General features: G+C 42.7%; 1 protein-coding gene across 2 annotated transcripts in view; it reads left to right on the top strand.

Moving 5' to 3' along the window:
• gnal (guanine nucleotide binding protein (G protein), alpha activating activity polypeptide, olfactory type) overlaps window positions 1-24,476 on the top strand; it is a 47,419-nt gene that overhangs the window by 4,461 nt on the left and 18,482 nt on the right. Inside the window, exons 1-6 of one of the 2 annotated variants that reach the window (XM_035635771.2) lie at window positions 7,451-7,491; window positions 8,245-8,404; window positions 8,835-8,907; window positions 9,874-9,928; window positions 10,101-10,220; window positions 17,256-17,353. In XM_035635771.2, coding sequence (XP_035491664.1) covers window positions 8,266-8,404; window positions 8,835-8,907; window positions 9,874-9,928; window positions 10,101-10,220; window positions 17,256-17,353 — 485 coding nt within the window. In that variant the 5' untranslated portion in view covers window positions 7,451-7,491; window positions 8,245-8,265. Of the gene's footprint in view, window positions 1-7,450; window positions 7,492-8,244; window positions 8,405-8,834; window positions 8,908-9,873; window positions 9,929-10,100; window positions 10,221-17,255; window positions 17,354-24,476 lie in introns of those variants that run through there. The other variant, XM_035635769.2, reaches the window with a different exon arrangement.

The raw sequence follows: 24,476 nt of genomic DNA, 5'->3' as shown, positions 1-24,476 counted from the left end.
GGCCCCCCTGCGACCCTCAAAGGATAAGCTGTATTGGTAATTAATGGATGGTTGGATAATGAAGATACCAAACCTTTCACGTATGCAACGCATTGCTTCCTTCAGAATTTTCAAATGAGCCCAAATGGGCGTTTCTTTCAACTTATTAAAGATCATTTGAGAGAACAAAAACAAACATGACTTGCGGCTGCTTTTAATGGGAAAAATGTAACGGTAAATTTACAATTGCAGTCATGAATCTCTTAGATATAGTCAGTTATTAAACCACACATACAATAACCATTGCAATATTGCGAATCGAGGCTGACACAGTCCGCGTGTTTTCCAAAAAAAGGTTGATGCTCTCTAGTCCTGATCATAAAACGGAATCCACAGAGTCATGACAGCCGCACGATGGGGAAAACAATGTTTGAAATGTCGGTGCATTTGCAATAAAAATAGCTGCACTTTCAGTTTGACCGTCATACGTCACACTTTTTCATTTTTTTGTTGTTGTCGCAAGTTTATGCTTTACCGCAAACAACACGGTGCTTTGTCACTCCATATAATAAATGGCTACCAGTTTAATTTCCTGAGTAAACAGCCGTCACTAATTACACACAGGAAGAAATGGCTCATCCTAATGAAGTCACACGGGGGGAAGTGTCATACATTCTTCCATGAGCCGCCGCTGAACAACCAAACAGCATGTGAGACCTGTGATTTCAGCGTGTTATTATGGTTTTTTTGGCGGCGGCTTTCCCTCACCGCTGCGCGATCACAAATTATTTTCGGGGAGCTGAAGGCCTCTGCGCCGGTGCACCCGTGAGCCCCTCGGCACGGGCCACAGGCCACTTTTGGTTTCTGTGAGGAGGCCTTCGGGACTCGAGCAGGACTCCTGTTGCACGCCAGAGGACTGAGGTGGTTTGTGTTCCTCTGAAAGTGGACACCTTTCAAATAGTGTTGCATTTCAAGGCAACGTATGCGAGCTAATCTGGGTCACTTTATCTGTTTGTATTCGCTTGCGGGTATTTGGTTGAATAACGATAGCCATAAGGAACTTTTTTCATCCTGAACGAGGAGCTGGAGCCGGGCAGTTTGAGTCGTTTTCACGTTTCATATTGTTCCCTTTAAAAAGGTTTTGTTTAATAAAATTTGACTGGTTAGTTTTCTAATTGACGGATGGAGGATTTTAGATGCCTCGTAAATAAATCCTCCAACAGTTAAAATTATAGTTATTCAGTGAATTCAATTCAATCAGGTGCAGTAAACCTGCTGAATGAATCAAATGCTTGGAAGGAGAGTGGCTTGAGTACAGGATTGGGTATTTAGTTTTTTTTACTTTACTTTGCAAGATGCGGTTTGAAAATATGAAAAAGGTGCATGGATTCAACGTGATCATACTCTACACAGCAAAATTGAATCCATGTTTGAGCTGAAACAATGAGACTTGATCTGCAGAAACTATCTTTGATAGTTATGTTAATTGTTTAAGTTGTTGTTAAGCACGAATGCGTGGTTCTTACAAAGTCAGAGTTTAGGATCTGATTACGAGGCTTCTTGCGTGATCTTTAACAAACTAAAAAAAAAAAAAAAAAATCCAAAAACTGTACAGCTTCCAGCTTTTCTAATGTGGCTTTCTTTAACATTTATGACAGTAAATTGAATCTTTGAGTTTTTGACTCTTTGTGAGACAAAATTGGCAATTGTGATGAGAATTTTTCACAATTTTCTAACATTTTATGAATTGATGATGTCAAATATTTTCTGGTTGAAGCCTTAATTTATACAGAACTGATCGTGTGACAATAGTTTCTGACCTTGTTCCAAAGGCTGTCCAGACTTTTATGAAGATGCTCTCTCAAATTACTCCCCCAACCATCATTTTATTACATAGCAAGAAGATTTATGTTTTAAAAACAAGGCCTGGTTGTGAATTTAGTTTCCTTCCAATACAACTTGTGTTTCCGACATGGGAAGTCAAGTACATGGCAGTTTTTAAAGTATAGTTTCATCAGTCATGAAGTAGATCAGAAAATTCAGAATATCAGAAAGTCACTCATCCCTGAGCCAGTGGAACAGTGGATAATATAGGACTCCTCTCTAGTGAGCACAAATTACACTTGTAAAACAACAACTTATTAAACATCTTTGAGCAGGGGACAATTCGGAAGATCTCAAATCTTTTAATAGAGTTCCCATAGACTTTATATTTTAGTGCATGAATACAGGGATGGGAACTGGAAGGCGAGTTCCTATTATTTCTTGGAAAGGAAGTCACTTTATTGTTTGGTCTCTTGGATCAGATTCTGTGCAGGCCAGTGATAGTATCTGCTACAGCTTCCCTAGATGTCCTTAACTGGCTGTATCACCCCTCACGAGCCTGAACAACAGGCAACGGAGTCCACGGCGTAAGAAGTGATCACTGGGATTAGGTCGGCCGATGAAAAAGCCTGTTGGAAGTCACTGGTTGTCATGGCTTGTTAGTTTCCTATTCGTCGTTGTTTTTTTCAGGCACTTCCCTGCATGTGAAACTATATTTTGGAAAAGCTTACTCATAGATTGTGGAGTGTATTGCCCCCCCCCCCCTTTTAAATACTAGTGGAGTCGGGTGAACTTTGCTTCCGTCTGAATGGGTTTTATCATTGACTCGACTTCACTGAACTTTGCCACGAACCTCCCAGAGTTCCCAGTCAATGTGCCGGCCAACATACGGTACAGGACTCATGAATTATTGTCCCATTTATGACACTGATAGCAGGGCAGCAGTGTGAAATTGTCTTGATACTTCGGTCGGCTAAATCAGGAGTTAACCCGCGCCGCATTAGGAGGACATTGGACTATGCTTGCGGTCCCCGTGTTTTGCTGACTTTGTAATTTTGCTTTTATCAAAAGCCCCCGTGTCCCTAAAGAGACAGCTGTAAAGTTCTTTTTCCGGCCTCAGGAAAAAAAGAAAAAAGTTTCAAGGAGGCTAATTTTATCTGGATATCGCTTGGATGTGTGCCCTGTTTTTTGACATTTTTTTTTATTACGGAACATGTTCCATTACAGTCAGAGCTGGTAAATAAGTGTGGGAGATTTAGACATAAGAAAAGAACGCTTTCAAGTGTCAGATAGTCTTTTAGATTTATTGCGACAGCTCACCGGCAGTTATAATCTTCACCAGGCTTGGAAAGCGACATATTTGAGTATATTTAATGTATGCAGAGCCCTGTTGTATTTCCAAAAATGCTAATTTCCATTGCCAAGTGTTGATTATTAACTATTTTAAGGGCCTTTTAACTGCCCGGGTGAAGGAAATCAAACCCCGAACCCTGGCAGCGTGGTTGCCGTTTTGCCGTACAGGTCTGCGTTTGGCCTGAAATCACTAAAAATATCTTTGTCAGACTTTACCTGTAGAGTAGAGTATTTTTAGATTGTTTTATTGCTATGTTTACTGAAGAAAAAGGATCAGAAAATGTCTTCCGACCCTGCACAGGCCCACATACTGACGGAGGAATCAATTATGGAATATTTTGCCATTATTGGCTAGAAATAATGTAATGGCAGTTTAAAGCCCCTCTGCATTTCATAAAGTTTTACTTGTGGACAGATTCCTCCTATGTCACTGTAAAAAAAAAAAATTCTCGGCGAACGCGGAAAGGAATGCTTCACGTTCCCACATCACAACTGTGTAAGACGCATATTGGACCAGGAATCATTTCCAAACTAGTTGTTGGTGTCACAATATCCTGTTCACCTAAAAGGTGAGCACACATGGAGAACGTGAGAACGTCCCCCCCTCTTTAGCAGATGTGAATGTGAAAGCTGCTTTCTAACATCAAATCACTCTGCACGGGGAAGCTCAAACATCCCATGAGTGGAGGGAGACTCTAAATGAAATTTGGCTGTTGAGAGACACACACGCACGCATGCAGGCACATAGACAAACACACACACGCACACACACACACACACACACACACACGCACACGTATACACACACACACACACACACACACACACACACACACACACACACACACAGAGTCTAGTTAAGAGGAAGCCGCAGCGGGCTAAATATACACATGTCAGACTGTACTTCCTAAAAAGGACGATCATTTGTGCAACAAATCCTGGTTCTGCAACGTTTATAGGGAACTGACCTTAGTCGCAGCCTGTGTGCAGTTTGGCCTCTAACCACTAGAGGGTGACGTGGGCCAGTCTCCTGTTTGTGACCTTGCTTTCTGAAGTGGGGAGACAGGATTTTTCTCTTTTCGGGTAGGGGTGGGGTTGCGGTGGCTCTATTTTCACACAACTATAGGTGAAGTGAGGGTTCCTGTCTCTCGATTTGCATGCTGCACAACTTTGTTGCACTCATTTCGCTACGCGAAGCTGTTATTTTTTGCATTTTGTTTGCATAATGGACACAAAAACAGTGCACTCCTTGTTTTCTGTTACATAAATAGCCATCCGTGGCCGTCCGATGCTACTGAGTGATCCACGAGTGTTTGCAATGTGAGCACGGCGTACAGTATATATCTGGGTCGATTGTTTATGACTTTACCTGAATGCAACAGGGCAGTATTGCGAGTTAGTCTAGCATTAGCTGAATGTTAAGGCTGACCTTCTAAAGTTCTGCTGCTTGCTCTTGAAAATGAAAATGACCCTCTGTCTCAGGCTCACACATGCACATGTCCTGACAGAGCGGCAGTAACGTTTGCGCCACTGCTACCTATATGTGCAACACAATGGGCATCTGAATGTTTAGTGCAGCGTCGGATAGTGAAGAGTCAAACCTTGACAAGTCCACACCCCACTTCGGTCTGGTTGAGAGGAAACCACAGCAAGCTTAACATAAATGTCAGACAACACTCACAACAGTGTCTGTTGTTCTATTTCCTCCTAAATGTCATAGACCACCATAACTCGCATTGCCAGACTGCAGTCAAATGTAGTACCTGATCTGTGTTTCAGAGAAAGGTCCCGATGTACAACTTCACAGTGTTTCGTCTGTGATAATAAAGTTAAGTGTTATGTAAGTTTTTTTTTTAATAATGCGAGGTATAACAGCACTGATCTTGGAGCTTTAACGAGGCAAATTTACTGTACTTAGTTAAAACAAGGTGGGCCTGCCGTGTGTTCGCACCGATTGGAATTGTTGAACACAACTCATGTTTAACACGACTTTAATTTGCAAAAGTGGAGCATATGTATGAGACAAGTATAAACCTGATCAATCCAAACGCTTATTTGTTGTGATGACCGTGTGGCATCCGTATCACACTTAATGGTATTCTCATTTCCTATGGTGCAACTACAATTTTTTAAAGTAAGATGATATACTGTATATATAGCTTATTGTGCTCAATATTATGTCCATTGTTATTGTGCCTATGGTGTGCATCATGTCTATGATATTTTCTACGTTTTGTTAACCTAGAAAAGAGAAAGATTACGTTTTCAGGCTCTGGCCAGTGTCTTCCATCTGATTCTCTGGTTGCATGCTAACTTCCGGATGTACAGTATTCCTGCACAGAGGCTGCATTATGATGTCTCGCAAACAAACCATCACCACCACCTGATTCTGGAAAAGAAATCATGTCCAGCAGCGGCGGCTGCAGAGAAAAAACATACTTTTAACAATGCAACGTTTGAGTACGTCCACCCGTTTGATCAATATGTGAATGTTTCTCCCCGTTCCTGTGCAAGTTACCAATCGTACAGAGTAATGGCGAGAGATGAGAAAACAAAGAAGGCACACAGTATTTATTCTTATAGTCGCGCCCGAGCTGTCCACGTAAGCCCCGTCCTTGGGGTTAAAAGAAAAATTGAACAAATTGTTGAAGGTCAGCTGATCGCTTGTGAGAGATGATGACTTTCTGCAAAACAGGATTTGGCCTTCCCTATGTGAACTTGCTGTCCCTACTTACTTTATTTCACAATTATCTCTGAATGTTACATACATGTAACTAAAAGGAAGTTCGCTCATGAAAAATAATAAACTCATGTGACTATCGGGGTTAAAGGTGCTATGTGTACGTTTTTACTATTGCTACGGAAACGTTTTGCAACTATTATTATCACTTCTTAGCTTCTACTGAAGTTAGCATGCTAACCAGCTAGCCCCTGGCTAGTTTGCATGCTAACCAGCTAGCCAGGGGCTAGCATGCTCACCAATAGCCTGGCCGACGCCGAGTCAACCATATTCGCCGGGCAGGGAAAACTTACAGATTGCACCTCTAATACCAGGAAATGTACAAAATTTTCCACGAACAATTTACTGTATGAAAAGAAATTGCTCTCAAGTTATGTTATGTTATGTTATGTTATGTTATGTTATGTTATGCTCCAACCTCCTTGGCCATTAAACTATAGTCCCAGTGGTGAAAAATAACTTGGTACATTTACTCTAGTATTGTACTTGGGTATGATTTAAAGTGCTTGTATTTCCTGTACTCAGATGTGGAGGAAGTATTTAGAACCTTTACATAAGTAAAAGCAGAAATAGTGCAGTAAAAAAAAATTCTCCAAAAAGTTCATTAGATTACACTGTTGAAAGTAACTATGTCCATTTCCTCAAGTACTACATTTAAGAATGATTTTGAGGCATCTGTACTTTATTTAATCTTACTTTATACTTACAATTACTTGTTTTGACCTATATTTATTCCACAGCTATTGATTTTACATTTAGAATGTATGATCAGTTCATGAAATGCGAAGCACTAATATTGAACCACCAAACAATTTATAAAGCAACTACAATAATCTGAGCAGTAAATTTAACTTTTGTGCACCAATGGCATACATAAAAACACACAAATTAAACCGACAGGTGTCATTCAGTTATGGGTACATAATGAGTACTTTTACTTTTGGTATTTGAATTGCATTTTGCTGATAATACTTCCACTCGAGTAAATAGCTGATGAAAGTACTTGTGTACCTTGTATTTTTTACACTGTAGTATTGGCTACTTATATACTTGCCCATATATTCTTATAGGATCTGAGGAAACTCTTCTTTCCTGGTGTGTGCGTGCGTGCGTGCATGTGCTAGGCTAATTTGACAACAGCATGAAACTGAATACAGATGTTTACTGTTTAAAAAAAACAACAACTTTAAAGAGCAGTCTACTTCCTGTACCACAAAAAATAGGTTCCCAGGCGTATGCTAACTCTGATTCGGTGTGTACAAACAAACACACACACACACACACACACACACACACACACACACACACACACAGTAAATGGGTTGCCAGTTTGGGTCAGGGCCACCTCTCCGACTAGGGGGCAACGAGGAGAAGAAGACGTAGATGAAGAAGAAGAAGTAGAAGAAGAAGAAGAAGACGTAGAAGAAGAAGAAGAAGAAGAATAAGACGTAGAAGAAGAAGAAGAATTAGACGTAGTAGTAGAAGAAGAAGAAGAAGAAGACGACGTAGAAGACGTAGAAGACGTAGAAGAAGAAGAAGAAGAAGAAGAAGAAGAAGAAGTAGTAGACCCGGTCCCTCTGTAAACCAGTTGACAGGTCTCCACCGCGTTTTTAAAAAGTCTTTTTGTTTTTTGTTTTTAACCAATTAGTTTGATGAGTCCTGTGCCGTTGGCACACTAGTTATAAAACGCATTTTGTCGGGTGCGGGTTGTTAACGTTACAATTTAACAGTGGTTTGTTTTCCTCCTCCTCCTCCTCCACGGTCCACGGCTACTTCCTGGTGCCACAGAGAGAGGGAGTGCTGAGTTAAAGAGACAGAAATACTGATAGAAATTCAGATAGAGAAAACACACACACACACACACACACACGGAGGGAAGAGAGGGGCTGGAGACGCGGATCGGAACAGTTGACTCGGATTTCCCAGGGAATTGAAAAAGCCTCTCCGTCTCTCCTCCTGCGTTGTTTGCGTGTGTGTGTCTATGTATTCTCTTTTTTCCGGGGGGGGGGAGCGTTTTTTTCTCCGCGGCACCGAGTCGTCGTTCGCGAACTAACAGGCGGTTTGGATGACGGTTGGCTGCGGCGGCTGAAGCGGAATTGTAACGGGGGAACGTGTTCCTCCCTCCGACGGAGAAGAAGCCTCGAACACAGAGATTTCTTCTTCTTCTTCTTCTTCCCCCCCTTTTTTATTTTTATTTTTATTTTTATAATTTTTGACAGTTGACTCGCTCCCGTGTCGCTGCACGCGACCACGTCAACGCGCCTGGTGTCGGGTTTTTTTTTTTTTTTTTTTTTTTTTTTATATACACAGGTTTTTTTTTTTTTCTTCATATATACCGATTCCACAAGGAAGGGCTAGGGCGACGGAAGATGGGTTGTTTGGGCAACAGCAAGACTGAAGATCAACGCATCGACGAGAAGGCACAGCGAGAGGCGAATAAAAAGATCGAGAAGCAGCTGCAGAAGGAGCGACAGGCGTACAAAGCCACACACAGGCTCCTGTTACTGGGTAAGGCTGAGGGGCTTCGACTGCGCGGAGCGGCTATGTGCAGTGTAAGCTAACCGTAATCCCTTTCGCTTTAGCCCCGAACACGTAGCCCCGTTTGACAGCGCTTGCAATAATATGTCACGGGGGGGGGGGGTCGATGGAAGCTCCGCCGGAGCCTACAATTAAAACTGGCTCCGTTTCCAAAACATGTTTGGTGTTTTTTTTTTCGTGTGTGTGTCATTGGGGGGGGGGGGGAGGTTTTTTGTTTTCCGAAAAAAAAAAAGAGAAGCTAACCAGGATGTGCTGGATGTCTGTGTGTGTGTGTGTGTGTGTGTGTTCAACTGCTGGCTGATATTTGCTGTAATAATTTTTCCCCTTCTTCTTCTTCTTCTTCTTCTTCTTCTGCTTCTTCTTCTTCTTCTTCGGGTTTTTTTTTTCTGTTCGTCGAAAGGTGCGGGAGAGTCCGGAAAGAGCACCATCGTGAAGCAGATGAGGATTCTACACGTCAACGGCTTCAACGCGGAGTGAGTTGCTCATCCAGTTCACACTTTCATCAAAACCCCGCGACGGTCGCCCGGCTCGAGATCTCATAAAAAAAGAAGATATATATATATATCTATATCTATATAGATAGATATATGAACGCGTATTTCTTGTCACGGCCTCCCCCTCGTGCCCTGATGGAGAACACGGTCGGGGCCGGAACATTCGGGCCCCGCGAATGGATTTTTTCCCCAGGCGCTGCAGCGCCTGTTGGGCCCAGGATCCCATGCAAAGCAGCTAATATCTTCCCCCCTCTTTCTCTCTCTCTCTCTCTCCCCCCCCCCCATCCTCCTCTCCGTGCACATGTACAGTTATCATACATATGTGAGGATCCCAGTATCACACAGACAGATGCCAATTAATGCACTGTTTCCTGTTTCATGTGGAGGGTGAAAGGTTGTGATCGACACAGGCCTATTGATGATTTGTTTTGCTGCAAGGCCCTTGCATGGCATTGATCTTACCAGTGGTCTATTTAAAACAGGCCTAATACATGTCAGGGTCCTGAAACTGCATGAAAAAAATCAGCTCTGTGTGTGTGTATATATATATATATATATATATATATATAAATATATATACAAAATCCAAGTTATTCCTGAAGAGGAGGCTGGATCTTTAGTGGAATGGGCGACGAGATAAAACATCTTGACTACAGCACATCATATCCCTTTTACTTTTGCATTTGAATTAACACCCCATCTCGCATTTCACAGTTACCTGTCCGCCACTGGCACATATACTGTACCCAGCCCCCCGACACCTGTACCGTATGCATAAATGTTGTCAAAAACAACCCCAACCCAGGCAGTAACACCCCTGTGTTACCCAACGACCACCTCGATGAAAAATGTCCGGTTTTGTCTGATGATGTGGTGGTTAACAGCTTCTTTTCTTGTGACCTCCGCCTCACACACGTTGTGTTCTTGTTTCCCCCAAAAACGCAGAGAAAAGAAACAGAAAATCCAAGATATTCGGAAAAACGTGAAGGATGCCATAGTGGTGAGTTTTTATCTGTCTCTCATGTTACATCGAATAACACTGCCATCCCATTTCACTGATGATTACACAGGCTTACGATCATCAGTTTATTTATTTGTCCTGTATTCATCCTGCTTAATGCTGGTTGTTTTTTGTTTGTTGTTTCTCTCTCCAACAACTTCTGCTTTTATAGACTATAGTGTCTGCGATGAGCACTTTAATACCCCCTGTCCCGCTAGCCAACCCAGAGGACCAATTCAGAATCGAATACATCAAAAGCATAGCACCTCTCTCTGACTTTGACTATTCACAGGTAAGGTGTGTGTGTGTGTGTGTGTGTGTGTGTGTGTGTGTGTGTGTGTGTGTGTGTGTGTGTGTGTGTGTGTGTGTGTGTGTGTGTGTGTGTGTGTGTGTGTGTGTGTGTGTGTGTGTGTGTGTGTGTGTGTGTGTGTGTGTGTGTGTGTGTGTGTGTGTGTGTGTGTGTGTGAGGCTATAATGGTATAAACATGTGATTTTTTTTGTGTCTTTCTTAATGTGTGTTTGTGTTAGCGTGGGTGTGGGACGGTATATGATGAGAGCATTTGCTGTTTTTATGGCCATTATGATGTTGGTCTTGGTGATTTTTGCTTTAATGGGCCTAATGTTGCCTTTTTTCTCCCCCCCTGTAATTTATTGTATGACACGCTGGGGTCTTTTTAATAAATAAAACAAAAGCTTAAGGTATTGTCCTTTTAGATGGAATATAAAGAATGAGATTGACAAATGACCTGTATGAAGTCTACAGTGTCGGTTCCCCCCGTCAGAGCCAAAGCAGATGATGATACTGTTTGTGGATTTAAATGCAAGTTGGAGCACATGGGATTCTTTTCAGTGTGTGTGATCAGCCATTCAATAGCGTGAGGTCATGTGTTGGAAATGTAGATAATGTTTTACATAATTTTTTTGAACGTCTTCCTTGTTTAACACTCGTTGTGCGGCGCCACCAAACAGGATTCACAATAGAATACAGAGCTGAAGATATACCCGTGGAGGTTCTATCACGCAACTAGGTCCGAACAAAACTTTTGTTATTGGTTGACGATCACTATTGTTGAAGTTATACACAAACACCTTGTTCTTAGAGCTGAAAACGATGAGTCCAACGATAAGATACGTGATAAGACTCCCTTTGTTCCAGCTTTTCTAATGTGAGAATTTGGTCCTTATCTTTGTTTTTATATCTGTCTAGCTGAAAACCTCTTAGTGTTTGGACAGAAAAATGAATCTTGGATGAACAGTTTCAGGCTTGCTTCATCTTCGGGAAGATGTTTTCTCACGTTTAAAAGAAGCTGCATTTCATATGTGGTTTGGAGCTTTCGCTACCATATGGATAAGGCCTCACAGTTTGGCTCATGCTGAGTCCTCGTTGACTGGTCACTCAGTGGTTTTCAGTCCTCAGGTCTAATCCGTGCCATCGGACTATTGTGGTTCCCTCACAGCAACTTCTCATTTCATGGCACAGTTTAGGAATATCCATTAAAAAGGATTCCGGTGTTAATTTCTCGACAGGGCCCACAGTGAGAGTGTTAACAGGGTGGCAGTAGTCTGTGCCGCTGTGATGTTGTGTTGTGCGAGGGCCGGGGCCGTGGGGAGAGCTGGCGTTGAGTTCCCAGGCCCCGGCCAGGCCAACGGGAACAACATGGCTCTGTGTGGAGTGTCTGTGCTTGTCATCGGTCTCGGGCCTCGCTTGTGTCGTCGGTGTCACCACTGCATTGTCACCCAGTGCCACCAGGCATGATATCCAATACGGCCGCGCGGGAACACGCCCCAATCGGCAACCTGTGGCTTTCACCCGTTGGTGCCGTTCTGAAAAAGTGGAAGCGCATTCAACCTAGAAACCTTTGAATGATGTCATGGTGTAACCATGACTTAACCCTTGAGAAATTTAACGTTGCAACAAATTTTTTTTTAGTAGTCGGTTTTGCGATAAGAGCCACTTTCACACCTGCGCTGCAAACCCATGAACTTTTCCGGGCGTTACCCGCAGGAGCCGCATGTGCAATCGCATCAGAATCAGTTGAACAGGCCATTAAACGGACTTTACCCTGCCAGCTCCCTAGTATAAAGTCTGTGTGATGTCCAATTGAGCCCATGTGTGAAAAGCGCAGGTCATTCTCTGGAGAATTCAGTGGGCGTCATGATGATGCTTCTACCATTTCTACCACCTCAAGTCAAACACTGTATTTTTCAGTATGTGAGGACACATCTCCATTCGCTAGCTGCATTCATGACGGGGCAACTCTGGACACTGTCAAGACCTCACGGCTGAGATATTGCGATGGGTGAGAAGAGGTAGACGACGATAACGTTTGACGTCCTACATACCCTTAATAACTCGCTGTGATAGCGCAGCATGTGCCTCATGAACATTTTTTTGTTGGGCCGCAAACTATTGCAGTCACTTTTATTATCAACTCATCTGTCGATTGTTGGCCAATCAACAAAATGTGAGAAAATAGTGGAAAAAATGTCTATGACAGCTTCCCATAGTGCAAGGTGAAGTCTTCAGTAAGTCTTGTTTTTAGCCAACCAACCGCCCCGATAATCAAAGAAAATTCGACTTATATAATCATGTTAAACTTGCAAAACAAGCAAATCTTCCAAATATAGAAGCTGAAATGCCATGATAAATGTGTATTGTACTGTACTGCTGTGTCATTGTGACCAGTCCAATCTATGTTGTTAATGGTTATTGCATAATGATCGAAATCATTGTTTCCCCCCTACCAAAAAATAAATATATAGCGATTCTCTGTAATCGAGTAGGATTTATTGTATATCAAGTATTACAAATGGTCCTTTGACATTACAGCGTATAGGTAGGTTTGTGAGTCTGAGACACGAACATTGTGGTGCATTGTGTACGGTAGTTCGTGTTGTGATCCTCCTGAAGATGGTATTGGCGGAGAAGTTGATGTTGCTTTTCTTACACAATAGCTTCCTCCCTGTATTTGTATCAGTGTTTTGATTTAAAATCAGGGCATTTGCAGTCGATACTGCATGTCTAGATTGAATGAAGGATCTTTTTTGACGAGTTACAGGATGAGTTTTGAGTCAAAAAACAACGGGATGGGCCCAGAAATGTTAGCTACGCTTGCCAGTAGTGTTTCACTGACTAAACTCAGGGTGGACTTTTTTTTTTTCCAGATTGTAAAAATTCGATTCGCATGCATTTTCACGACTTTGAATCTTTTGAAAGACAGCAATTTACCCTTGTGCTATATTCTTAATTACATGCTTTAGTTTTGATGGCCTTTAGTCGTTATCATCAAAGCGTCCCCTTTTTCAAAAACTTTTTTCCTGCAGCAGCTTGGAGAAAGAAAGAAAAAAAAAAAAGCGTCACATATCACAAACGTTACTCTATGCAAATGGAAAACAAATGCCACTGCAGAAAAGCGAAGCTAGCCACCCGACAGTGTGTGTCAACTGAAGTGGAGCAAATTCAAATAAGCCCCAGCCCCAGTTTTTTTGCACCATGTAGCTTTGCCTCTGTCAGACACGTGAAAGCCTTCCTCTCCATTTGATGCTTAAAAAACACGCAGGTCACTGTAAATACTGAATATCATTCGAGACCCGTTAATGTTTCTTGTTTACGCTGGCGACAACAAAACAAAACAAAGGATTAGGTGCAAGAAAAGTTTATTCTTCTTTGCTCACAGATATGAATTACAGTCGGTTTGTTCCACTGCCGTGGAGGATGAGCTTCATACTAAGTTCCGACCCCACCCTTTTTGTGGAACTGATCTACTTTGTGGTGAGGTGTAGAGTTACCGCACGGATGAATTGTATAAATGTTAAACCGGGGCTGAATTTGTGCACATCAGCAATTGCCATTGCAACTTTAATTTTAATGTTGGCTGATGTCAGTGTACGGGCCAACCAGTAATTATGACTTTACTTTTTTATTTAATTCAAGAACGTGACCTGATCTGTGCTTTTCTTTCTTTTATAGACGTGAAGGCTAACACCTCTATAGCGTCCCATTGTTGTTAGCCTCTTAGTGATTTTCCCTCATGATTAAAACCTTCTGTCCTAGAAGTTTTATTAATTTATTTTTGTGTGTCTTGCAATTGATTAGTCGCGATGTGGGGCAAAGGGTGGCACGGAGGGCTGTTCTGTTTTTGGAAACCATGTTATGAAAGATGAAGACTCTTTAACAGTTGCTCCCTCGCTCCTTTTGCTTTTGCTTCTCTCCTTTCAGCTGCATTTTTCTTTACTCTTTAACTCGGGTCCCTGTGGGGGGATGACTGTTAACACAGATATTCTATTCGGACGCGATGAGGACGGTCGCCCCCTGGAAGTCTAGTTTCTGGTGTCAGTTGCCTTGTTGGTCTGACTATGTATGGAGGGATTTGAGTTTATTGGCTGTTAATGGACGTTTTGTTATGATGTCAAAGTTCCCTTCAAAACTTCACACACAAAATAAAGCAAGACGATTCACTCCACATCGGAATCAGATTGAGGCCATTTTGTTTTCTGTGTCAGCCTGACCTATATGATTCAAGTGAAATACTACATCGCACACAAACCCGCCTCGGTGATAACTAACGCCAGACTGGGAATCGGGGGGCCTGGCGGACCCACCAGAGAATCGGCATCTCACGGCTGTCGATGGGAGTGGAAGTGAACTGGGAAGAGCAGAGGAAAGAGTTAAAAGAGCTTGTGTTAAAGCAAATTCCCTTCTGGTCTCTTTCTGTGTTATCAGTTCCTCTGTAGGGCACTGCAGCACACACTGCATTTATTCAAAGGCCCAGTGTCACACGCCTCTGTGGAAAAGAGCCCTGAGGACCATACTCTTTCCTTTTTTTTTTTCTTCCCCCCTTCTCTGCCCCATCATCCTCTACCCCTCGTTCTCCCTCCAACAAGTCCCATCGCTTGGTAGCTTCGTTCGCCTCTTCTTTGCGTTTTGTGTCTGCTGATGTACAAACTCGGTGATAACTAATGACAGAAGAATGTTGATGACGTTAGTTAAGGTGTTCCATCGTAACAGCAATGGAAGTGAATACAGGAAAGAAAGCAAATACGGACCCATTTTCTTTTTCTTTCTTTTTTTTAACTCGAGTTTGACGCATGCTACGTTACGGGAAGCTGAACCACGGCCGTTGAAATGACAATCATGTTTGACCACACTTTACACATATAACACGAGGGCATCACAGTGTTTAGGTTATTCCTGACTTATACCCGAACAGCGAGCCTATATTTATCCGTAACAAAAAAAAAAAAGTAAACAACTCTTAACGTCCACAGTCTTTCTCTGTGGACTGGATCAGTGGATTTCCTCCATGTTGAACTTAATCACCGGATCTGCCGAGAGGAGTTCTCCCGGAGCATGTGATCATTTATCAGGCTCCTTCTCCCTCTCTGCCTCTGGTTCGGGGCTATTTTCACCCTCTCCCCAGTCAGAGCGCAGAGCCAGCGCTGAGTGCAGAGGGAGTCATGTGGTGGTTCTGGGCTAGAGGAGGAGCCCATCTGAAAGACGTGCACAGAAGGCGACGAAGGATATTAGCCCAATCATCTTTGTTTGGGGCATACAGAGAGTCCAGGGAAATGTCTCAAAGTCATTGATAAGATGAGTTCCCCCTCATAATGCTCCCCATTGTCCAGGAGCAGGAAGTCAGCTGAGACTATGTATAGCCATTTACAGCATCGGGCCTATGGAGGGATTTTGCACAGCGAAAGCGTGTGCTGGCAATATCCGTGTACTTTATATTTTTCAGGGTTTTTTTTTTCTCTCTATATAGGGTTATCTAATTTTCATCACCGTCAGGCTCTGTCCTCGGAGTGCACCACCTTTTGTTGCGTTCGCTTAGTGAAGGGAGCTTGTGACCAGAAAAAGTCATGAGTTTGATTTCAGGAACTGTTAGATAAACGTGTATCGAGGAAGTGAACGAGAAACTCGGATCACCTCCCTCTGCTCCGGTGTGAAGTACAGGGCTGCCGCTCGAAATGACTTTTTCATGATCAATTAATCTGCCGGTTCTTTTCTCAATGTAAACGATTAATCCTCTGATATTTAATAATGGAAAATAGACCTCCCTGGTTTTTCTCTCACCCACTGTCCGAAATACCAAGAAAAGCATCAAATTCTCACATTTGAAAATGTGGAACCATTGAGATTCATCGGCCGTTTATGACTGAAACAACCAAGTTATCAAAATAGTTGGCAGTTGATATCCTTTCAATTGATTTATCGATCAATGGACTGATTTTAAGCACTCTTATTGCTCTTTACGGTATTCAGTTGCCTTTTCTTGTACTTATTTTTGGAAATGTAAAATCACTACTTCTGCCCGAGTTGGGGAGCTTTATGATGCCGATTATTCAATAAAGAAAACAATCATTAGTTGCAGGCCTAAACGATAAGGATGATTTTTAAGTTTACTGTGACCCCCTATGAGAAGGTGTTATAATAAATCAATCGGACTGTTCAAATTAAAATATTTACAATCACATGACAGCTTTCAAGGTGAACATGGAACTGAGTTGTTGAGCAGACGGGGTTTGGGTTTATAAAATTTTTATACGACTGATTTGACCTGCGTGACTGATATAAAAAAAGAATAGTTCCACAGCTTCAGGAATACGCTGTTTCTCCGAGAGTGATGGTAGCAGGGAGAAACAGCTAGCCTGGCACTGTGCAAAAAAAAAAAAAAAAAATTGCCAACTCACAACTTCAGTGTCAAGTCAGCACGTTATATCATATTTGTTGAATCCATACACAAACAAGAAATGAAAAAAAAAAAAAAAAGGAATCCATTTTTTTCTGGCCAAGGGTGTTGTGCAGTGCGTGTTGCACAGGTTACCAGATGGGCTCCGGTTAGCGCGGCTGTTGGTGCACAGTGGGTCCGTGTGTCTCGAAGGCTCGATCGCACCCAAGCTGACAAACTCCGGGAAGCTGCACGCTGTCGTCGTGCCCGGTACCTGTTTGTCTAGAATAGATATACTAGTTTTTCTGCTCCTGCTGGTGGTGGAGTATAAGGACAGCAATGCTGTTGCCAACAGTAGACGACTGTGTTCGTGCTGTCTCCAGAATATGTATGTATATGCACTGTAATGCAGCTGTTCACCTTTTGTTGTACTTTTCGGCGTCAGTGAGTTCACGGGGGGTCCGCTGGGTTCCGAGTGACGTATGTGTCATCATCAGAGGGTGTTACGTGTGCAAATGTGCAAGAGAGAAACTTAATATCCGTTCACGTAAGTACGCTGGGTCGGGATTTTTATCTCAAAATGTCAGTGTGATGCTGTCTGTTGTTTGTCTCTTACTGATTACTTTTTTTTCCCCCCTCTCTCTTTCTTTTTTCCTCAGGAGTTCTTTGATCATGCAAAGAAGCTGTGGGATGACGAAGGAGTGAAGGCATGCTTCGAGAGGTCCAATGAGTACCAGCTCATCGACTGCGCACAATAGTGAGTCAAAAACTTTAAAATACATCTTGTGGTATCACTTTGGGCTTTTGCAAAAAGATTGTTTACAAAAGAGGTCCACAAAAGATTGCTCTTTACTGTATGCACTCGGTTATATTTGTGCAGCCAGAAGATACCGAGAGGAGGATAAGCGAGCCGGTTTACTTTTGGCCTGCCCCGTAAACTATTGTCACATCGCTGCTGCCGTCCGTCCTCTTTTGTGTCGCGGTCGAGGGCAAAAAAGCTCTGCAGTGTGTGCTGGGTGTCGTGCAATACACGAATATGGTTGAGATGTGTTTGCTCTCTGGGTGTGGCAACGGCGAGCAGCAGTTGTATAATGGGAAAGTGGTCTCAGACTTTTGGACCCCGCTGTATATCTTCTCACGTCGGCGGTGTTTGACATTTCCCCATGGCGATATGCAAAGCCCGCTCCTGCCTGTGTTAAAATGCCCATCTATTGAGTTCAGTGGAATTGCATCAATGTAGTTTTTGTCTGTAAAGCTGTAAGGATGCTGTAGTATTTATCATTTAAAAAAAAAAAAAATCTACCTGTGGAGTTAATAGGGTAAAATTTCGGTGTGTCTGGCTGAACAAAAGCTATGTGGGTCAAGTTTTTTTTCTTAATGCAATCGTACTTTAGATACCGTTGTTATGAAATTCTGATAAGTGCAGTGTGGCAAGGTGCAGGAGCTGATGCCCCAGATTTGTCTGCAAGGCTCCGACAATACCCTGGGCCACCGTGGGGTCCTGGTCCGTACAGGGCGTCAGGCCCCCCTCTGTCTGTTGTCTGTAAAAAGGAAGTTTGGATATGCAGAGTGATTCACTGATTGCCATGCTCTCTGTCCTTCTGCTTCCTCTCTGACTCACCTTCTGGATTTCATGTGTAAATATGAGGGCACGCACATTGGTCGAGACCCGGGAGTTGCAGCCCACTGAAAAGTTGTGTCCCCTCCCCATCCCAAAGGTTGTCTCCTTTTATCACCCAGGGTTCGGCCCCACGCTACATGGGTGTCGACTCACGGCGGTCTTTTAAAGATGCTACAGCACGTAGACAAACACGCTCTGTAATGTGTTTCCTGGATGTCTTTTCCGCTGCTTGAACATAAATTTGACTCTGGGTCAAGCCGTCCCTGATTTTTACCCTGCATGAAAAGCAGCTTCCATAGCAAAGGGGAGAGAGAGAAAGTCAGGTGATGGTTGGAGAGTCACATGAATCTGTAAGGTGGAGCTGCTACAGTCCCGGGCCCTGTGTTTGTCTTTTCTACTCTTGTCTGCGTTTGTGTCTATAAGGAGCAAGCTTGTTAAATATTCCAGTATCCTGATGATATCACGTATCATAAACATCTGTGGACGGACCCGGTTGTCCGAATGCTGAAATCGTAAAAACTTATTCTCTGTTTGTAACTGAAACCACTCAGGCTTTGCAGCCGTCTGAAGCGCTGGAAAATATACTTTTGTCCTGTGACATGAGTAAACATTAGCAGAGTGATATGGCGACGGCGAAGAGCATACATTATTGAAATATGAGCGATGCAGGGTTTATATGCAACTTTTCCTGGTGCAGTGTTTTTTTCGAACTTGTTCGCTTTGCCTTCTTTGCTCTTCTCTCTGCTCTGAGGTTGTAAAAGGCGGCATTTTCTTCTTCTCAAGCCAAAGAGAGTTTTTAGATGCTGAGCTTTGTGGATTCAAGACTCATTTCCAAAAAGAGTATCCAGTCAAATGACATGATATTTGATTGTTTCTTCCAATCGTCCCTCTGTGTTTTTCAGGCTCCTCCTCTTACATATTATTTCCTTTTTTTTTTCTTCCTCCTTTCTCCTGCCCTTTATGCTCTCCTCCAATCGCCGCCCTTTCTGACTTGTTACGTCGCTGCTGCTGATTGGTTAACAGCTGGTGAGCAGTTGTGTGTTTGGACAATATATCATCCTTTTAGTGGTTTGTGTAAAGTACATAAATAATGAGGATGGGTTGCAGCTTCATGCGATCTAGTTTGCAAATGTTCAGACTGTGATTTCAGTTCAGACTTTTTGTGGGTGTTTGATAGTTTCGTTGCTCAGGTGATCCTTCTCTGTGTGTATGTGATTCTGAGATCTTGAAATATATAAACTCATTGTGCTTTGTGTGATTTGGAAAGATGAAGAATCTTAGTACCTGCCCTGATTTTTTTTATCAGGAGTGTTCCGTTTTCACTTTTCTGTAGAAGAATCACTCTATACCTCTTTTTTCTTTTCTTTTCTTTTTTCCAGCGGCGTGTGTTTGATTGAAGCCTGGTATTTGTCAGACTACACGGCCTCTCACTTACTTCCTCTCTCGGTTTTAACCTCTGTCTGAACTCTTCGGATGGAGGGCATTTGTAGATACTCTGTCCTACATGGCAGCAGAGCTGTCGGTGTGTAAAGGACCCCACACACACACACATACGCACACGCACGCGCACCTATTGTTGTTATGACCATTTAACTACACTAACTTTTCTCCGCCACTATCCTGGACGTAGTGTAGCAGATGGCCTCAGCAGCCAACTGGGTTGAAGGGGAAAGGAGCTCAGGTCGTAGGTTTTTCGAATCAGGCATCATTTTAACACATTTTTGTCATTTTGTTTGTAATATTTTGTAACATTTGGCTTGTTCTCTCAAGCTCAGAAAAGACATGTTTGATTATAAGTGCCTGGCCTCATCTCTTCTTCCTCTTATAATCCTATATTCAGTCCAGGAAGTTGTAATTTCCTCTTTTATTTTCGTTCTCCGCACCTGCCGTCTCTTGTTTTATGCAGTGAGCTTCCACAGACTCGTGTTTGTGTAGTCGGTTATGTGTTGGATCACAAATGTGATAAGGGCACTTTCGGTTACGCTGAAAGTACATTAAAGAGGAAGTTGGGCCTACATGTCGCTGTTGTCGTGAGGAACGGGCGGCATGCTAACATGCTAACAATCTGTGACAATAGATAAATCACCGTCAGATCGGAGGGGGAAGACATTTTGGTTTGGTATAGCTTCATGTAGCGTTCATATTTAGTGAAGGCAGATTATATTCCTCTGCTGTTTCAGCTGTGTTGTCCTTCACAGACCTTGCTCCACTGGCAGAATTTTTTTTTTCCAGCCAGCCCCAACGCTGGCAAACCATTGGACAAAAGGGAACAGGAAATAAGCATGGGCCGATGGCGGGTGCTTGTTATGCCAAAGAGCATGTCCAGATCGATGCTTTTGGAATCCTGTCACCCATTGATCTGCCCTCTGCGTTGCACATTTATACGTTTTAAGAGCACAGATATGTGTCTGCCAGTTGATTGATTGGAAGCTATTTTCGGCTGCAGTGGGCCGGGTTCCATTGCGATGCCTTGGATGTGTCAACGGCAAAAATCAAACATAATTTCACACGCAAATCTGAACCTCTTGCTTTATTCTTTTTTTTCTATTTCTGTGGTGCTTGTTTGTTGCAGTCCCCCAGCACATATGACACCTTACGACACAATTCATACGCCAAGGTATTTCTATCTGTAGAGGATGATTGTTGTCTGGTGTTTGGGCCGGGGTGAATCCCTGTCAGTGTTGGTGTGCGCTGAGGCTGGGATGTCAGGTTACAGCAGCGGGGACTGGGCCAGAGCAGAGCTGCCCCTGGATGGAGACGGTGCTGGAGTCTGGGAATGTAACTGAAGAATCTAGGCTGTGAAACAGCTGAGCGATACAGCTATAGGGTTTATTCCTGCACTCAGGATGAGCAGAGGCCTGGGACGGAGGTAGAGCTGATGCTGTGTTAGATACAAAAGCCTGATAGAGCTTGAGTTTGCTTAAGATGCAGCAAACTTGTTTTTAATTATCATATTTTCTCTTTTACCTTAATTTAAACATGTTGGTGTTGAGCCTAAGCCTCATTGTGATCAGTTTAAGTCAAAGTACGACAGACTATTAAAGAAACACCATACTTGTTGCCTAAGGTGCAGTACATTGTGCATCGTTTAGTCTGAAATAAAGGGACGCTGATGAGAAATATTTAATTTGCCAGCTTGTAATTGAATTTAACCTCATTCACTGCTATAATATACATATTGATAAGAAGGATGGATCTGGAAAACTTACTTTATCATTCATGATAGCTGAAACAATTATTTGATTAGTTGATAAGTTGATTGACAGGAACTTCTGAAACCATTTTATAACTGATAATTGTTTTTAAAATCAAAATGATTTTGAATCTTTTGATTTGTGAGGCAAAACTAAAAAATTTAAAGAAACTGGTAAACATCTGTCACGTTTTTCTGATATTTTATTGACCAAATTATGTCAATTTATGAAGAAAATAAGTCTCATATTAATTTTAAAAATAAATAAATAAATTTAAAAAACAAACTGATTGTTACTTGATTTGCCCAAAATGTTACCTATACGTTTGTATGCCCTTTTCAAATGAATTGATCACCCCACTCTTTTTCTCTGAACTTAAACCTGGTAGTTATTATTTGCCAAAGTCCCGTCTAGACTGAACCTTGATCACATCGCTCAACACACACACACACACACACACACACACACACACACACACACACACACACACACACACACACACACACACACACACACACACACACACACACACACACACACACACACACACACACACACACACACAACATCAAGTCAAGAAATGAATAGATTCCTTTTTCAGCTTTTAAATAGTGAAACACCAGTTTCTCTGTGACACCCATGTCTTGTTTCAACGAATACGAGAAAACGTACACATATTTGTTTCATAATGACATGAACCGAAACCGGCGTTTGGAGTCGGTGATTAGCTGATAATCAATTCATTGACAGTAATAACTATTGTTCCAGTTGTGAAATACAGGATGTCAGGACTGTGAGTACCCTGTCTCGTGGCCTCCTGTCAGGGGAAGGAATTTATTTCCATTATCTGACAGATGATAGTCACTCTTGTGTTTTTGTTTATGAAATCAATAAAAGATACTTCATCTGCTGTTCTCTGGGGTTTACACTTTTAAAACTTACACAGATTAATGTCGTGCCTGGAAATCACAGCATCGCAAATTTTTGTAAGGATCATCAAGATACATGAGACTGAAGTAGGGTCGACGGCCCAGGATGGAGAGGCACCGCTGGGCTGGGACAAGTCTCCAGCCATCCTGGAGATGGGGCCGGGCTGTGGATAGACTGAGTCTGGTTCTTCGGTCTGGGCTGGGGCTGGGGCTGGGGTGTAGTGCTGGTCACGGGACTCTGTCACCAGCCTGGGGGCCACTGACACAGTCATCTGGGGCAGTAAAGTTCTAAGAATGGCCAGCATTGTCAGCCAGCCCAGGCCCCTGAAGGGCCTACAGAAACAGAGGGGCTACGCTTCGCAAACAGTGGCTCTCCTCAATGAGGAGCCTCTTCTGTTCATGGAAGAGCCTGAGAGAGCGATATTTATACACCGGCTGCATGTCACCACTGCTTCTTCTTTTTTTTTTTCCTGTCACCAATAAGTTGCCTGATTTCTTCATGTTTTTAGCCGATTTGACGTACAAACAACACCAAGGGGATGAGGGGCTGAGCTCTGGGTGTTTTTCCCTTAACGTGTCTGAACTCATCCGTGTGTTTATATTTCAGTGTGATAAACTTTTATTTATTTTTTTCTGATTGGTTATCAAGTTATTTTTAATGCATGAGAAATGGATTTTCCACTGGGATGTTTGTCTCACTGCAGCCAGAGAGCACCATTGGAAATTATGTGAAACCTTTATGGACTGTATTGTTTTATCCACTTCAGGGCTGAAGTCGCTATTTGAATTCATGCATTTTAAAAAAGTATGAAGCTGAAAGTCTGTTAGACAATCTGTCTGTACTGAGCTGTACTGACAACTTTAATGACAGTGATGGGCAGGTATAGACAGGAGGTGGCAGGCAGAACTATTTAGTATGATTTTGGATTATTAACTTTGGTCCAAAGACCAGTATGACAGACGATGCACAACTACACAAAGTTGAGCAATGCTTACAGAAATTCAAATTAAACATGTTACTACCAAAATGCAAAGCATTCAGTAGAAGCGTGTCCTTGTTTCAGATACATGTGTTTTGGTATGTTGATATTTGGTAGTTATCTGGTGCTTTGAATAAAACTCCTAAAAAATAGCCTGAAGTTGTGTTTATTTTAGTTTACTGTAGTCCAGTTGATCGGATCTCTTTAACAAGAGAATAAAGTATCATGATCTCACTCAAATGTTTACTGTAGCCGCATATTCAAATCATCATTACAGCTCAACTTAATCGCAAAGAAATGAACTTTATTCATGAAAAGAATCATAAAAGGCCAGATTAACAAAAACCTTTGTGTCACTTGCTAAAATCAGATGACCCTGCTGTCAGCTGACTGAGAGATAATCAAAGGGGGCACTATGGAAGTAAGTGTGTGTGTGTGTGTGTGTGTGTGTGTGTGTGTGTGTGTGTGTGTGTGTGTGTGTGTGTGTGTGTGTGTGTGTGTGTGTGTGTGTGTGTGTGTGTGTGTGTGTGTGTGTGTGTGTGTGTGTGTGTGTGTGTGTGTGTGTGTGTGTGTGTGTGTGTGTGTGTGTGTGTGTGTGTGTGTGTGTGTGCGCGCGCGCTAGATTTCTGAGGAAGAGGAAGGCGTGGTTTTGAGCTGAACTGTAGAATCTGATCTACTGGAAGCTCAGTTTGACTCCATCTTCACAAACCACTGTCCTTAAGGTTGTTAGAGCCCCCTGTGGGACTGACTCTCTCCCTCCCTCTCTCTCTCTCTCCCACAATCCCTCCTGCTCGCTCTCTTTCTCTCCCTCTCCCCCCCTCTCCCAGTCTATCTCTTCAGTCCTCTCTTGAGGCCAAAAAGCGACAGCATAGAGGATGTTGCAGAACACATGAGAACTCACGTATTTTCCCTATACAAAGTCTTTTCCGAAGTGTGTGTCTGTGTAAAAAAAGCATTGGCATCGCTTTAAACATTTAACATCTTAGTTTAACAGTTCGGCCTTAGATTTAGTGTCACTGTAACCGTTAATGTCCCTTTTCTGTCCATTAGTTAAGTGGTTTAATGTGCGACGGGTGTTGGGAGAAGTTGTAGATGTGGGGGGTGTGTGTGTGCAAGCCCCACGGCCCGCCTGGGCATTTGGAAGCGGTTAAGAGAG

The sequence above is a fragment of the Scophthalmus maximus genome, chromosome 5 (genome assembly GCF_022379125.1).
Source record: "Scophthalmus maximus strain ysfricsl-2021 chromosome 5, ASM2237912v1, whole genome shotgun sequence".
NCBI lineage: Eukaryota > Metazoa > Chordata > Actinopteri > Pleuronectiformes > Scophthalmidae > Scophthalmus > Scophthalmus maximus.
Note: the sequence above shows the minus strand (reverse complement) of the source record. Positions and strands in the feature narration are given on the sequence as shown.